This window comes from Ostrea edulis, chromosome 1 (genome assembly GCF_947568905.1).
Source record: "Ostrea edulis chromosome 1, xbOstEdul1.1, whole genome shotgun sequence".
NCBI classification, from domain to species: domain Eukaryota; kingdom Metazoa; phylum Mollusca; class Bivalvia; order Ostreida; family Ostreidae; genus Ostrea; species Ostrea edulis.
The window spans coordinates 92,670,981-92,688,444 of record NC_079164.1 but is presented as its reverse complement, the minus strand read 5'-3'; the positions used below and the strand labels follow the sequence as shown (position 1 = coordinate 92,688,444).

General features: G+C 36.1%; 2 protein-coding genes across 8 annotated transcripts in view; one reads left to right on the top strand and one right to left on the bottom strand.

Annotated features, from left to right (window-relative positions):
- The window catches only part of LOC125664150 (uncharacterized), a 25,198-nt gene extending 7,854 nt beyond the window's left edge, over nt 1–17,344 (bottom strand). Inside the window, exons 1-27 of the mRNA XM_048896749.2 lie at nt 17,191–17,344; nt 14,186–14,300; nt 13,059–13,154; nt 12,851–12,909; nt 12,674–12,743; nt 12,477–12,544; nt 12,236–12,377; nt 11,996–12,085; nt 11,654–11,710; nt 11,391–11,536; nt 11,095–11,234; nt 10,758–10,874; nt 8,971–9,079; nt 8,652–8,771; nt 4,331–4,544; nt 3,753–3,837; nt 3,494–3,628; nt 3,326–3,392; nt 3,166–3,223; nt 2,904–3,010; nt 2,757–2,816; nt 2,512–2,651; nt 2,236–2,383; nt 1,481–1,530; nt 1,153–1,327; nt 444–553; nt 194–290 (exon numbers count right to left, since the gene is read on the bottom strand). Coding sequence (XP_048752706.2) covers nt 194–290; nt 444–553; nt 1,153–1,327; nt 1,481–1,530; nt 2,236–2,383; nt 2,512–2,651; nt 2,757–2,816; nt 2,904–3,010; nt 3,166–3,223; nt 3,326–3,392; nt 3,494–3,628; nt 3,753–3,837; nt 4,331–4,544; nt 8,652–8,771; nt 8,971–9,079; nt 10,758–10,874; nt 11,095–11,234; nt 11,391–11,536; nt 11,654–11,710; nt 11,996–12,085; nt 12,236–12,377; nt 12,477–12,544; nt 12,674–12,743; nt 12,851–12,909; nt 13,059–13,154; nt 14,186–14,300; nt 17,191–17,310 — 2,895 coding nt within the window. The 5' untranslated portion in view covers nt 17,311–17,344. The remainder of the gene's footprint in view (nt 1–193; nt 291–443; nt 554–1,152; nt 1,328–1,480; nt 1,531–2,235; nt 2,384–2,511; nt 2,652–2,756; nt 2,817–2,903; nt 3,011–3,165; nt 3,224–3,325; nt 3,393–3,493; nt 3,629–3,752; nt 3,838–4,330; nt 4,545–8,651; nt 8,772–8,970; nt 9,080–10,757; nt 10,875–11,094; nt 11,235–11,390; nt 11,537–11,653; nt 11,711–11,995; nt 12,086–12,235; nt 12,378–12,476; nt 12,545–12,673; nt 12,744–12,850; nt 12,910–13,058; nt 13,155–14,185; nt 14,301–17,190) is intronic.
- LOC125673869 (arf-GAP with coiled-coil, ANK repeat and PH domain-containing protein 2-like) overlaps nt 17,328–17,464 on the top strand; it is a 78,128-nt gene continuing 77,991 nt past the window's right edge. For all 7 annotated transcript variants that reach the window (XM_056166246.1, XM_056166237.1, XM_048910800.2 and 4 more), the window contains exon 1: nt 17,328–17,464. In XM_056166246.1, the coding sequence (XP_056022221.1) occupies nt 17,412–17,464 (53 nt within the window). In that variant the 5' untranslated portion in view covers nt 17,328–17,411.

Here is a 17,464-nt window from a genome sequence, read left to right as displayed (position 1 = left end):
CTTAAGAGTCTGAGAATTTGCTCAGATATTGACTGATCAAATAAAAGAAGACTTGAACTTCAGATTGAGTACTAATCTCAGCTAAGATTCGGCTTGGTTAGATATTTGGACTGACGCTTTCACCGAATCGAGAAGAGTTTATTACAGCTGCACACCCTTTGTGTTTTTTTATTCATCCTAAAATGCTAGTTACCGTCGTTGTCTGTGAGTTTTGTTTGTCGGCACATTTTGCCTTCTTGGTGAGTGACGTGATAAACACAACCAGACTTGCGTAATAGAAGAAAGTTGTTCTGAAATAAATAAAGCAAGTTATAAATTTGATTAAAGGGTTGAAGGAATGTCACGTTCGATAATACCGGGGGTATTTTAAATGCAAAGTGAAGATAACAAACAATGATCAATCTCATAACTCCTATAAGCAAATATATAACGGTACATCTCACCTTGCAAGGGTAAATTTGAATTCCGTACGAGGATGATAGCTTTCTATTTTTACCAGAAGTTCGAAGATAACTGGAACAGACAGCTTCAGAAAGGCAACAACAACCGCCAACTAGAAATCAAAACATGACAATGTCAACAAGATGTTTCAATGACCACAAACCTCCATCCAGACATACCAAAACCAACATAATTGTGGTAAATGGTATACATTACTGCAAGAACAGGGCAGACGGATTCTAAATTAAAAGGGGACATAATTCCCAGAAAAATTACTGAATCAGAATTTACTGCAAATATGCACATCTACACAGTGTGTCCTTGTTACCTACGAAGTTATACGAAATTCTGTAAAGTGGTCTCAGAGGAGTTGCGCTGACAAAAGCAGGACAGGTGGGCTCGAAATTCTAAGTTCAAAAGAGGCATAACTCCCAGAACAAATATTGAATCAGAATTTCTCGGGGATATGTACATCTACTCAGCGTGTCCTTATTAACTACAAAGTTTCACGAAATTCTGCCAAACGGTCTCAGAGGAGTTGCGCTGACTAGAAAGAGACTGACGGACGGGTCAAAACATTATACCCTCCCCGCAACTTTGTTGCGTGGGCTAAAATAACATCTTAGCAAACCACAGAGTTCTGATTTCTGTGGATGTGTGAGTGTTTGATCCAAAAGTTTCCTTTATGAATAAGGAAAAAAAGGGACTTGCCCGATAGCGTTCATAGATTTTCTCTATCAATTCCTGTGGTTCGTCCTCCACTTGTATACTAGTATTTTTCATGTCCGTATCCTGGTCGGCTACGTAATAAATCAAGTAACCACTCCCTCCCAGCAAACCCAAGACTAGTATATTGCTGACCAATCGCCCAAAGTACATCCTTAGTCTGAAACAGTCAATTACATATGTATATGTTTAGTCTCGCTTCCCCCGGATTCTCGCTCTCGAGACTTTGCACGAACGAGAGTCTGGTACGACTCACCATTATGTTATACATGTACTGTTGTGTCCACACAATTCGGAAATTTATTGTACCTACCTTTTTAACCAATCAACTACTTCTAAAGACTTCTCTTCTCGGATTTTCTCCTTGGAAATAAAATGACATTCTCTATCGTGAGCGGGATTTCTATAGGTTTCGAACGAAATCAATGGGGTTTATTATTATTATAAGTTTGATGTTATTACATATAGTGGGTGTGATGTTATTAGTGCGTGTGATGCTATTAGTGGGTGTGATGTTATTAGTGCGTGTGATATTATTAGTGGGTGTGATGTTATTATTGCGTGTGATGTTATTAGTGGGTGTGATGTTATTAGTGGGTGTGATGTTATTAGTGGGTGTGATGTTATTAGTGGGTGTGATGTTATTAATGGGTGTGATGTTATTAGTGCGTGTTATATTATTAGTGGGTGTGATGTTATTAGTGGGTGTGGTGTTATTAGTGGGTGTGATATTATTAGTGGGTGTGATGCTATTAGTGGGTGTGATGTTATTAGTGGGTGTGATATTATTAGTGGGTGTGATGCTATTAGTGGGTGTGATGTTATTAGTGCGTGTGATATTATTAGTGGGTGTGATGCTATTAGTGGGTGTGATGTTATTAGTGGGTGTGATGTTATTAGTGGGTGTGATGTTATTAGTGGGTGTGATATTATTAGTGGATGTGATGTTATTAGTGTGTGTGATATTATTAGTGGGTGTGATGTTATTAGTGGGTGTGATATTATTAGTGGGTGTGATGTTATTAGTGGGTGTGATATTATTAGTAGGTGTGATTAATAAATGCTCACTTTTAAATCGGTGCAAAATGCTTTTAGGTGGTCTTTTACGCCTTCCTTACTGTTGATGGTGAAGTCAAAGTAACAAAGCGTGGACCACGTGAATGGAAAATCACTCCCCATGTCGGACAGTTTGCTTTTTCTGTAGCGCACGTACATGCTGGTAAAAGCAATGATGAAAGACTTTCTCAATTTCTAAACAGTTGTTAAAAATCTGATTTATTGGTCAAGACTTGTAACTCAAGGCGGATCTATTTGAAGATGGTTTATTTGAAAATGTCGACAAACCTTGATGCGAGATACAATACAGTAACAAGGTTAACAGAGACCCAGGTCAAAAAGTAGGACAGTGCAAGGTCGAATCCTTTCACTTGATCGGAATCATCCCTGTAAATCCCGTAAAAGAGTAGACTGTAAGACAGTTCAGCCTAAAATGAAAGAGATGATATCCTTGTACTTAAGGTTTTTACTTTTTCTCTATCCCTACTTGCACCCCCCCCCCCTCTCTCTCTCTCACTGACGCACGCACTTACAAAATGTCCTGAAGCATTGCGTTCTTCCATATCACTATCCAAAAACTCCCCCGTGGTGATCTATGAACAAACAAAAACGCTGACTTAGAAAGGCGGTCAATAAATTAGCTGCACTGTACCATTCATGTTTTCACAGAAGGTTCTCACCTGTGGAACAGCAGTGAAGCAAAATAAAACGATGCCTGTCAGCAGGTTCAGGTAAAACAGAGTTCTCAGAAACGTGAAATAAGAGGCAACCGTGCTACCGAAGTAAGCTGAAAGCAAAAATTCAACGTGTTCAGTCTACCAGAGTCTCTCAAAGTGTTATGTTTCCTTTTTATCAGGCAAGCTCGTGTTTGCTCGTGTCTATAAGAAAACGGATTTGTCCATTGCTCTTTCCCCGATGTAACAGACATTTTTTTTTGCGCACCTGTTAATTTCGTTATCGATGACTCCCACAGATACAGGGGGACTGTGCTTTTCCTTGTCTATAGGGAAATAAAGGAGAAAATAGAGACTTACTGGTAAAATAGTAAGGTGATGAATGCAATTTGACGTTTTATTTGGTATAAGATCCTTTGAAGTCTTACACGGGATTTGATGTACTTCTTCGGGTTTTGTTCCTGTCGTCTGTTTACGTGGTCTGTCGTAAGTATTCTGCGTAAAGATATTGTCAAAAAATTAAACTTTTTAGAAATACTATATAAAAATAATGTTAATGGAGATTTTTAAAAAAGAATTTCAAAATCATTTCTAACCCCCGAAGTTCTAATTTTTGCTTCATTGACAAAGGAATCTCCCTGATCCCTTCTAGAATGTCTTCTTTGAATTTTAGTTTGTCTTGTCCCGTTAGACGAGACTGTACTTCTGTGACAAGTTGTTTCGAATCCAATCTAAATGTAACAGAAATATATACTGGTGAATCTCTCTCTGGGTGTGAATTCATATTTGGGTACATATATCGATGAAAACTTCGTTACAGGAGTCTGGCAGACGATACTTCATTGTTATACTCACTCGGGGTCAAGGAAACCATAACGAAGCCGGTATAAAATATCAGAGGCCGATTCAGCTTCGCCGACATTCCTGCCACTGCTAGAATCTGCAATCGTATGAAATGTATCCAATTACCTCAAAACGACCTACCAGTGAGGGTTTGGGCATGAAACAAGGTCCATACCTAGCGATTGTAGTACTATACAATGTAGAAGGTAGCTGATGATAAATAATATGGGTGGTCATTTAAAATTCCGCCGCGATAAATCCTGAATCGATCTGATTTCTTTTTAAAAATTAACAACAATTATCTAAAAAAAAAAACAACAACTAACCACACATACATACCTATGAAAATTAGAGTAGGTGATTAAGCCGATAGAGCTACATCCTGTCAGAGACCTTTGTTTTGTCATTTAAAATTCCGCCCCGATAAATCCTGAATCGATCTGATTTCTTTTTAAAAATTAACGACAATTATCTTAAAAAAAACAACAACAAAACAACAACAAAAAAAAAAAAAACAACAACTAACCCCCACAATAGGTGATTAAGCCGATAGAGCTACATCCTGTCAGAGACCTTTGTTTTGTTCTTACCCTCGATCCCGCCAGACTCCAGTTCCTCGTAATCGGTGGCAAACGAGGTATTGTCATAAGCATACTCATCCGAGCCAGTATGGGTGGTTTCTATAATCCCCTCATAATTTCTTATATTACTTTGACCCCTTTCGGTATTAAATAAATGAGCTTTCTCATTGAATTCCATATTCCTCACAATATTAAGCAGTACATGTCCATTGGTGTTTGACAATTAAGCACTGTTCGTGCGATATGTACACCAACTTCCTTTATCTGTATGAAAGCAATGATTGATATCTTATCAGTCAACAAATTGGTGTGATGATAAATCTGCAGTCCAGTGATTTTCATATCAAATCCGGATATGAGGTTTCCCTCTCATTGTTACTACCCCCCCCCCCCCCTTCACGACATAAACATATCCCTTTATTGATAAATCACAGAAGGAAATACAGATAACTCTTCTTTTTCTTTTTTTAAACCAAACACATGTTTTTAATGAAAAATAGTGGTATTTGTGAACACCCTCGGCTCATACTGTAAAGCAGAGTGCCTCTTTTACCAATTAATTCTTGCACTGCTGGTGTAGAATTTAATACACAAGTACGATACCACTTGTATGGTAAGGCTACAAATATTGCTTTGTTCATAATTTACATGTACGACTCCGAATTAGAAATAAATATATTTTATATGTACCTCAAACCTGTGAATGGCGATTTAACATAAAAGAATCCTGAAATTGGTCCACGAACATTAAAACGGTCTTTATCACAAGATCAACCTTTAAACAACACTAAACAAGAATCATATAGAAATCTACCAGTAAGAATCTCATCTAAAATAAGCATAACTAGATCAGAATTAAATAATATTGCATAGAGGGAGGACTTGAGCGTTTGAATTGTTGCGCAGAATAATTGAATTAACGATAATGTCTTTAATTCAAATAATTTAAGAAAAATATTTGAATAATTGCGTGCATTAGTTATGTTATATTTATTGATATCATATACAGTAAATAAAATTTGATTATTAGGAAGTTGCTTGGAGCTCCAAATCAAATGTTCCTTGTTTAACATAAATCTCTCTCCATATTGAAAACTAGATAATGATTTTACGAATGCAATCGTAATCAGTCATGCCGAATAGTTGCCCAAAGACAACATGAACGGTTGTTCATAATTTCAATATTTGAAACTTTATGGTAGTTTTTGTCCAGTGCGACAATTTAAGGGCAAAATCATGAATACACATCATTTCTTCTCGTCAAACGTAAATTATTGTAAAGAAATCGCATTTTCTCGGCTTGCCGGAAATGTTCAAGAATGTGCGATTGGTATGAGGTTGCCGCGCTTCGTTCTGAAAATTTCCATAAAAATCACGGATTGAAGAAGCGAACAGGCATATCTTATTTATTCAACAATTATAAAAACTTATTTCTTCTGTAAAATCAAGCATCCATAAACAACGAATTAACTTCATGTCGTATTATCTTAAAAAGTTGTCATTTAAGGAAAAACAGATGCCCATATCGCTCACCTGAGTCACCTTGGCTCATATTTAAAGATTTTCCCTATATATTCGCATTAAATCTTTGATCCCTTTTGTGGCCCCATCCAACCCCCGGGGGCACAGGCACTTGTTTCTGTAAATGACTTATGACCTCTGTATACTACAGAGGTCATAAGTCATTTACAGAAACAAGTGCCTGTGCCCGGGGGCCATGATTTTAAAAAACTTAACTATGTTAGGAAGCTTTCATGTAAATTTCCACTTTCCTGGCCCAGTAGTTGTTGTTGAGATTTTCCCTATATATTTGTATGTAAAATTTTGATCCCCCTTGTGGCCCTATCCTACCCCCGGGGGTCATGATTTTAACAAACTTAAATCTGCATTATGTCAGGAAGCTTTTTATGTAAATATTACCGTAGCTTTTCTGGCTCAGTGGTTCTTGAGAAGATTTTCCCTATATATATGTATGTAAAACTTTGATACCCTATTGTGGCCCCATCCAACCACTGGAGGCCATGATTTTAACAAAATTGAATCTGCACTATGTCAGGAAGCTTTCATGTAAATCTCAGTTTTTCTAGCTCAGCGGATCTTGAGAAGATTTTTCCTATATCCTATTGTGGCCCCATCCAATCCCTGGGGGCAATGGTTTTGACAAACTTGAATCTGCACTGTATCAGGAAGCCTTCATGTAAATTTCAGCTTTTCTGGCCCAGTGGTTCTCAAGAAGATTTTTAATTGACCCCATTCTATTTTTGCGATTATCTCCCCTTTGAAAGGGACATGACCCTTCATTTGAATGAACTTGAAAGCCCTTCACCCAAGAATGCTTTTTGCCAAGTTTGGTTGAAATTGGCCCAGTGGTTCTGGAGAAGTCGAAAATGTAAAAAGTTTACAGACGACAGACAACAGGCGATCAGAAAAGCTGAGGTGAGCTAAAAAAAACTGGCTTAGATCCGCCACTTTACTTTCATTTTTGCTATTTCATGGTAGTTTATAGAAAACGAAAGTAGGGTTTTAATTACTCTTACGATATTTAGTAATGAAGACAGATTCTATTATAGCTTATGGACTTCACTTCAGGTATGAAACAATATCAAAGGTTCAAGCGGTAGATCTGGACTGGAGTAAGCGTTTCAAAGTTTATTGGCAAAAATTGTTAATTTATAAGTATAGATTGTCTCAATAAAAAAACAAAGAAAACTTCAAGCAAAGCCTTTTATTTTGTAACACATTTGCAAAGTCCACAAGAGAACAATATTTAATCGCAGTTAATATGCAGGGTAACAGGTTTTAGCTTAAACTTTTATAAGTAGGGTACTAATCAACAAAATGAAAGCAACTAATAAAAAAAATCATGAGGACAGCACACTTGATTTAGTGTAAAGACCAAGAAACTTTAGGCCTCCAATATAAGTGTTAGGATCTAACTCGTGTGATCGTTTTCATTTAGATATCACCATGGCAACTTTGATAAACACATATAACACATAATATATAACTACTGACGTGTACAGAAATGTGAGTTTGCCTTCACAGCGTGATGATGACCACAAGGCCCCGCAAGTAGAAGACGAAACTCATAGCACTATTCCTGTGCTGGTTTGGGTTTGTTAAAAAACATAACCCCACTCACACATTTTACAAGTCTCGCACACTTTCACTCCTTCAAACATTCACTTATTCACTACAACATTTATCAGTACCAAACTCCTCTTTTCATACCCTGTAGTTACATCCCACACACATACAGATTCTCTCTACAACAGTCATAGTCACTACTTTCTATTACAACTATATATAAAAAAAACAATTTCAAAAAATTAACAGATAAACAAAACACGACTACATTCTATCAAAGTTGCCATCGAGATAACATAGTTATACATACGTAAATATCAACATTCGCATCTCAACATCGGCTCACTTCAACATTCATACACATATCGACAAAGACAGGGTTTTTGAGCTGTCCCATTCCGAGATCAACTCTAGCACTAACGTGTGTCGGTAAGAGAATATTTTCTCGTATTCAGAGAATATTTTCTCATATTTAGAGAATATTTTCTTGTATTCAGAGAATATTTTCTCGTATTCACATAAAACAAACAGTGCCTTCCGGTAATATTTCTATGGTATACGGTACTATACAAATTGTCACTATATTTATGTATATGGAATTACATCACTTCATAATTAGTTTACATATATGAAGTTTTTCATATACAACTAACAATAAAGACATGAACATTAGGCCAATTCAATTTAATTAGTAGATTATCATCCGGGGTCACAAAAAAATATTTTATTTTATATTTCCCAAGAAAAAAAAATGACAAAAGGCATCACAAAAAGTGTTAATCAAGTTAACATTCAAAGAATCCTTGGTAGAAGATATAAAACCAACATTCTGTGACTTTAATCATTGACTCAAATCACTGGTAAGCAAGTTTGTTTGAAATTACAATTTTTGCAAAAATAAAAAAAATCAGGATGGGTGGGGATGATAATCTATTAATTAATTTTAATTGGCCTTACGTTATCATAACAAGTATAAAAGACAAAACAACTTTCATCCTGCACCATTCAAACATCAACAAAGAGAAATAATGAAGTACAGAACTTTCATCAACCCAAGTTCTTAATTCATCAAGTGTGCTGACATAATGATTTTTCTGACCTACTGGAATGTTCACTTGTTCTTCTCTGAGATAGTGTCACGAGTTTTTAGAAGCCATCAATAACCCAATATACGCAAATAAATGAGAAATCTCATAAATACAACAAAAACTTCAAAATTGTCTACAGATTATGCTAAGATTTAGTATGGGTAACGGAACTTCTCCCCGGCAAATTTGGCTCCAGCTCCCAGTTCTTCCTCAATGCGGAGAATCTGGTTGTACTTGGCTAAACGTTCAGATCTGCATGGGGCACCAGTCTTAATCTACAAAGTAACAGCAAAAATGAAAATTTGTCATTCTTTCATGATCTATTCTAAGCGATATGCTTGACTGAATATGCTATGTTTGATCGTAAATAAAGCTGAAAGCAGAATAAAAGCAATAGGTCTGTTATCACATACTTTGATCAATGCACGAGTTTTTAAAATTTGAATTCTACATGGCCATGTTTGACTGTCTCACCTGTCCGGTACACAGACCAACCACAAGATCTGCAATAAATGTGTCTTCTGTCTCTCCACTACGGTGGGACACCATTACACCCCAGTTGTTGTCCTTTGACATTTTCCATCTGTAATGGACACAGGGATTTGAAATTTGTGGCTTCTCAACATGGGAATAATTATTACTCATTAACAAGCACTCTGTAAGTATTGTATAACAATACCTGTCCCCTACCAGCCCTAAGTCAAGCTGTCCGCGTAATATTCAGAATGAAAAATCATCGTGAACACCACCCAGGTCCCATAAAACAAGAAGCCCACGGGCCTTAATAGTCACCTGAGTATCATAGCCCACGACACTTTAGGCACAAGAACACCCAGGTCCCATAAAACAAGAAGCCCACGGGCCTTAATAGTCACCTGAGTATCATAGCCCACGGGCCTTAATAGTCACCTCAGTAGCATAGCCCATACAGAGAGCCTCAAGAAGCCCAGGGCCTTAATAGTCACCTCAGTATCACAGCCCATACAGAGAGCCTCATATATGCATTCAAGGAAAAATGGAAGTTTGAAGCATGTAACTCATTTTGACACCTGAACCCTTGATCCAGGAGCAATGAATTTCACAATTTAGTAGAAAACTTCATAATCATGAATTCAGTTTTTCACAAATATATGGAAGTTATATTTAATACCTTTTCACTATATGGCCATATAGGCCCTGCCAAAGGGCCTGAACCCCTGTCAAATATATATGGGAGTAGAGAAAAATATTTTCTAAGATTAAATACTTTTTCATTATGTGGCCATATTGCCCCCCCCAAGGGCCTGAACCCCTGTCAAATATATATGGGAGTAGAGAAAAATATTTTCTAAGATTAAAGACTTTTTCATTATGTGGCCATATTCCCCCCCCCCCCCCCCCCCCCCCCCCCCCCCCCCCCCCCCCCAAGGGCCTGAATCCCTGATCCAGGAGGAGCCATAAATTTTACAATTCAGTAGAGAACTTCATGGGCATCATAATCATGCAGTTTTTCTCAAATATATGGAAGGACCTCAACCCCTGTCAAATATATATGGGAGTAGAGAAGAATATGGCTATATTGGCCCTTCCCAAGGGCCTGAACGAGGAGCCATGAATTTCAAAATTTAGGCAGAAAGCTTCAGGACATCATAACCATGCATTTAGTTTTTCTTAAATATATAGAGAAGATTTTCTAAGATTTAATACTTCACTATATGGCCATATTGGCCCTGTGCAAGGGCCTGAACCCCTGACCCAGGGGTCATGAATTTCACACTTTTAGTAGAGGGCTTCATGTACATCATAATCATGCATTTAGTTTTTCTCCAACTTGTGTGGAAGTAGATAAGAAGATTTTTGAAAATATGGCCTTTTATAGCATATTTAGCCCTATCCATGAGGCCCCAGGGGTGGAAAGGTAATAAATTTCACAAGTCATATTCCTCTTATCCTAGAGATGCCTCACACCAAAAATGGTAACAATGGGTCTTGTAGTTTTCAAGAGGAAGTTAAAAATGTAATATTGTTAACTGATGAAGAGAAATGACAATAGGTCACCCAAGTCACTCAGGTGACCTAAAAAAGGGCATATAACTGGTTTGTCGGACTGACAGACGGACTGACAGAGCGCACACCTAAAGTCCCCTCCGGCTTCGTCTGTTAGTGCAATGTGTAACTGTAAAACTGTAATGATCACATCAGTTTTAGTTTGTACACTTGTAACTAAACATCATTGTACTAACACAATGCAAGTATAAAAGAATAAAATTCTGAAATCTTACGCCTCAATAGACTCGGTGACACTGCCGATTTGGTTGACTTTCAACAGCAGACAGTTACAAGCCTTAGTATCAATGCCTTTCCTGACTCTTTTTGGATTTGTGACCAGCAAATCATCTCTGAAAAGTAAAATCAGTTTGTACGTCATGTACACAAACACTCCAAATTAAATGTTAAGAATTTATAGAAAATACTCCTAGCAATTTACTATCAATATGCAGTTATTCCTGCTATATGTTCTCATTCACATTAACTGTAGAAAATTCCTTTAGAATACTTCTCAAACTGTGACTTACCCTACATTTGGATTGGGACAGATTCTATCAAACGGTGACTTACCCTACAATTTGGATTGGGACAGACCCTGTAAGTTTAGTGTAAGCTTCCCAGTCGTCTTGATCATAAGGATCCTCTATGGAGAGTATGGGATATTTAGAGATGAACTCACGATAAAGGTCACCTAACTGGCTTGAACTGATCTGTAATTAAAATATTTGTGTATGAACATATTTCAACCACTTCACACTATCTTCTACATTTAATAATTACTGAACATTGAGGTGCAAGGTTTATATGACAATAAATTCAAAATAGCTCCAAAGATGACATTGCAATAAAACAGAAAGCATGCTTACCCAGGAAGCTGGATCAGACTTCGGATTTTTGAAATCTAGGTCATACTTGGATTCCTTAAAGAACTCGGAAGCTGCCACGTCCATGCCAATCTTAATTTTACCAGTGTACCCTGCCTTTTCAATGGCTTCCACCAGCAAATCCAAACCTGAATATTGTTGCAAAATGATGTTTAATAAAATATATATTTTTATCTCGATCTTCTCATTCATATCTCTTGACAAAATATATACTTTTAACATAATCATGTACATGGGATGCCTACCTTCCTTGTTATCCTGAATGTTTGGTGCAAATCCTCCCTCATCACCCACATTACAGGCTGTAATCAGACAAATAAGAAACCTAAGTTCCGAAATATCTTTTTAGACCTGTCGCTGTGAAGGTTTGGTCTACCACAAAAAAAATCCTTGATACAAGCAGGAAATGACAGTCCATTTCATCGTTCAGACAGGTAAATTTATTGTCAGCAAAATGTCTGGCAAACAAGATTGAGATTTTAAAAATATTTCTACAGATTACAAATGAATCATTCGTGGTTTTAACATCCCTTACATTACTGTCGAGATAAAAGGTTTTCTCAGTCAAACACAACAGAGAATCTTACCATCTTGACCATATTTTTTCTTAATGACTGACTTGAGATGATGATAGACCTCTGACCCCATTCTCATAGCTTCCTTGAATGAGCTAGCACCTATATATGAAATAAATAATACCATAGTACCATGAACCCTAAATTATTTTTTTTTTTTACACAATCTGTATATTTCTTGTAATTCATATGAAAGCATAACAATCATTTACTTCATCAACCTTTAAACTATCCATGAGAAATTAAAAACACCTGTTGGAAGAATCATGAATTCCTGCATGGCGAGTTTGTTGCCAGCATGGCTGCCTCCATTAATGACATTGAATGCTGGGACAGGAAGAATGACCTCTTTGTTTCCAGCAAGATCAGCAATGTGGCGATACAGTGGAACTCCCTATTAATAGAAATTATTGCACAAAAGCAAACATTTTCTCATGATCAATGCAGCAAAGGAGATTATGACAACTGCTGATGATACATGTATTATACATACTTTTTTGGCTGCTCCAGCTTTGCAGATGGCCAAGGAAACCCCAAGAATGGCATTCGCACCCAGTTTACCTATATGGAGAACATTACACATGTGAATTCATCCATTACTAATATAAAATAGTTTACCAGTGGAGAAAATTACACATGTAAATTCATCCATTACTATCTAAAGTATATATGTGTGTGTGCACTGCCTACTTTTGTTTTCTGTTTTATCCAGATCTAGCAAAAATTTGTCCACTGCTGTCTGGTCCGCTTCATCCAGGTTCTGGACATCAAACAGAATTTCAAAGTCATCAATTTTTAACCAGACATTCAATACTTAGACAAAATAATGATGTTAATCACAAATGAATTGAAAGTTAGCTAACTTACAGCTTTGACAAGAGCAGGTGCAATGACATTGTTCACATTGTTAATGGCATTTGATACACCTGAAAATTAAAGAAAAGAGAAAAAAAAAAACAATAATAAATTTAATCTTTATTACTAAACACTAATAAATTCAATAACAAAGTCTACATGTAAATAGTATATATCTTCAGTGAGTACTAAACAGCATGAACTAATTTATATCTCCTACCTTTTCCATGATAAAACTTGGGGTCCTTGTCTCTCATTTCCAGAGCCTCATATATCCCAGTTGAGGCACCACTGGGTACAGCTGCTCTGAACATACCTTAAGTAATAAGATGTGTTTGTGAAACAGATACCCCAGTATGGCAGTAAAGTCCTTCTGGTACCCAAAAAAAAGTCTTACCACAAGGAATACACACGTGAAATATAAAAGCCCTGAATTAGCCATTCAGAAGTATGGCCAAAGTAAATTTTTTTCAAAAGTAGGCCAAACCCCAAGGTCAAGAGGTGAAGATTTTGCTACTTAAAGAAAGGTCTTGTCATATAGAAACATATGTGAAATATGAAAGCCCTAACATCAAGCATTCCAAATGTATGGCCAAAGTTAGTTTTCAAAATTAGGTCATACTCCAAGATCAAAAGCTCAAAAACTTGGTATAAAAAGAAAGGTCTTGTCAAAAGGAATACACAAGAAATATGAAAGCCATATCACCATCCATTAATAAAGTGCACCGCCACCGTATAATATATGCCCGTCAGATGGTTATTCATTATAATGCATGGCACAAAATCATGTCAAATAACTACAGAAATATTTCAAAACACATTTTATTACAGATTTAGATTACACTCATTGATTAATCTTTAACTGGACAGATGCGATTTTTAGCTCTTATCAAAATGACCTCTGCATGCTCAGCTGAACTCTTTGAAACACTATGGCTTAGATCATTACTCCTATGGGACAAATGGAATGTTAACAGGACAGTCTAATCAAAACTGAACTCGTGGCTTAGATCATTATTCCCATGAGACAATTCCTTTAACTGTTGCATGGTGTACTTATGAATTCTGTCCATTGAGTTTATTAGAGATGAAGATTTTTGAAAATTGGTAACTTTTTGGCAGTTTTTGCCCTGACCCAGGGGTGCAGGAATACTGAAATTTACAATTTATGTCAGCCTTGTTCCAAAGATACTTTGTATCAAATTTGAAAAAAATTGGAATGTTAGTTATCAGAAGTTAAAAATGTTCAATTGTTAACGCATGATGATGGATCAATTGCAATAGGTCATGCGAGTTTACTCCGGTGACCTAAAAATGTGACTACTTAACAGTTCAAATTGAACTCACCTTTTTCTGTATTAATATCCACCTCAACTGTTGGATTACCTCTGCTGTCAAAAATTTGACGAGCAAACACCTTAGAGACTGGCATGGTGGAAAGATGGTGCCTCTGACAGAAACTCTATGTAAATTTAAAAGGATTCATATTTAATTTAGCAAATGGCATGAAACGTATTTAGGTGTACACAGGGGTTAGATCAGTTTGAGTTTAACAATGCAATGTATACAAAGTAAATTTGTAAAATGCAATCCATAAAAAGAGGCCTACAGACCTTATTGGTCACCAGAGAATTAGTTAAATGTGACACTAGCCCCAAGGACTATTGAAATCACCAAATATCTTGAATAGATATTTTGAATTGATGCTAACAGAGTGAGTATGCCACACTAAAGTATCACAAGACCCTCACCATGTAACAATGACATGTTGTAAGATAATTCATTAAATGGTCAATTTTGAAAAAATTCCTAATCTTGGTTGTCACTAGAAATTACTGAAGATGAGTTCCAGACTTGTGGTTTATAAGCAGATTGAGTCCCATGAAAATTTGATGAGTCCCATGAATGCTTAATGAGTCTTTTTTACATAAGACAATTAAATTGGAAGCACTTGGCCTTGGACAACTAATAGTCCAAGTCAACAGAATTACTTCCCCGAATCTCCTATCATCATAACAACCCTATTCAATATTAAACAGCATTTTAATCAAATTATCATCGTGATAAAATAGATGCATACTAGTTTTGCTTGCCGACAATCTATAAAGCCTATCAAAGTTTACAAACTATGCTACTTTCAATTCCAATAAAAATGGTTACTGGAAGACAAACATTTATATATCACTTTAATAAATAACTGCCAGTGGAAAAATATTTTTCACTTTGTTATCTTTCTTATTTAATTATCTTTTTAATATCATATTCTAATTTGCATCTAATTGACTGACGCTAAACAAACATGTTGTATTGGGACGCTGTGAACTCGGTGACCAGTATTATTTCGGTTCACTAGAGTGTAATGTTTTACCTAGATTTTTTCCTACTACGAGTTCTAATTAATACACAATATCAGGGCTTCCAAGTAAAATTATGACTTCTACTCGGAGTCCGAGACACGTCAGCGGGACTCGCCATATCAGATAAACTTGCGTTTCAAATTTTTTCTGCTTCCAGGACGCAGATTCTTGCGTTAGTGACAACCCTGTGACAAGCACTTTTCCCCCATATATTTTGATATAGAGGCATGTTTGTTTTCTTAAATTCCAGTAAAAAAGCAATTGATTGAAAAATGTTTGTAAAAAGCTAAATTTTGCTAGTAGTAAAAAAAGTTTATTTCGATCCCTCACTTTGGAAAAAAAAATCTGGTTAAACCTTAGTCCTAAAAAAGAAAAAAGACAGAATGAGTGTCCAAATTTCTTAAATCAAGGTAAACATTTTCCAGGATGAATAAAATTTATTGGAAATTTTCTCCTTAATCTACTTGCATTTGAAAACAATATTACAGTGAGAGCAATGATGGTGTTCAAAGCAAAGTATGTACATGTAATTATGCTTATTTCATAATTATTCATTTTAGTTTTAAGTTCTTAATATAATTTTTTAAATTCCAAAATTTGTATACATGCACTTAAAATTTGTGTCCATAACTACCAATAAGGAAATTTTATTCCATTTCTTACGATGGTGAACATTAATAACCATATTAAACCAGTGTTTCATGATTATGCAAATACTGAGCCGAATGCTCTTTATTAAAACACAACAACAAAAGTACTCCAGTGATATTTGTGTCTTTAATTACTTATCAAATAAAATGTGAGTTTCAAAACAATTAGTAGATAATAATGACAGCATCAACCAAGTATTGTATAATATGGAATGCATATGCCTGTATGATATTTCACTTAATATAACTTCTCAAGATTTATTGATTAAAATATCGAACTGAAACATGTAGTAAATTCCCATACTGTAATTATTGTATTTGTTTGGATCATGAGTATCCTAGAGTAGTGTTTAATTTGTTACACATTGTGTGATTGGTCCATAAAAATCTAAACAAGTGTCAGTGCAAACCAATCACACGATGCGTAACAAGTTCATACTCAGTTACCTTCTCTTAGGCTGCCAGAGGAAGAGAAGACGCCCTGTCCGATCAATGCACGCAATTTTGTGACAAATAAAAGAGATGAGATGAGTGTTAAGTTAAAGAGACTTGTAGTATGACGTCTCCCTGATCTGTCGCTTGCCAAAATTCCTTGGGTAACATTGCAATTACTTGGGAAATGTGCCCCGTAGCCGGGCCCCAATGTTTGTTTACAAATGCTTGTTCCTTTGTGTATTTTATTATACTGGTAAAGGCCAATCTTTGAAGTCACTTCAACTTACAAAAAGCATGAAACAATCACATAAATCGAGATTGGGATGGGATAGACAGGGAACCCACACATTTTGGAGTATTTATCACAAAAATCACAAAAGAATTAGGGAGGGGGGAGGGGAAGATATCCACACTTCATTGTACCACATCATATAATAATGTCACCATATCACAAAATAATAGAACTAGTTTAACTACTTCAAGTAATGACTCCGACAAACCATACATTAAGCAGCTATGGCGTTCCATACATATGATATGGAAGCTGATGTGGTCTTATTATGATCCATATTAGGCTACAAGAAGCTGGACGCAACATTGAAAATTATATTAAACGTGAAATATGCTGGTCTGAAATGTCATCACAATTTCATTTTAAAAAAATCAAAATGCGTAATTTTCTTAAATTAGGGTTATTACAAGGCTAGACCTTGACTGAGTTATTCTACATGAAGGTTAAATAGACACGACCTATTCAAGGTCTCTCGTTTCTGGTTGCATTTCCTGCATAAAATATGAAGAGAAGGACCAGTTTTGTGAAGTATGCATCGTATTAATCTAAAGACAATGAAATGCATACATAAACAGTGAATTTTTCATTGAAATAATCAAGAAATAGTGATTGACATACCAACTGTCTACAGGCTTCACGAGTCGGAAGTCGGATCAATTTAGTAAAGGCAAATCTCGACTGACTGAACTCTCGTGCAACCTCAAAGCGTCCTCTGGCGAGATAACGGGGTATTAACATGGAAGTAGGAGGCAAGCAATTCGTTGAGAAAATGTAAACATGACAGTTTTTCAAGCAGTCTGGGATCATGTGAGTTGAAGAGCACACGGCAATTAACGAACATGAAGCCAACTATAGATTTCAAGGAGTGCTTGAAAGATTCTCCTAAATTTCG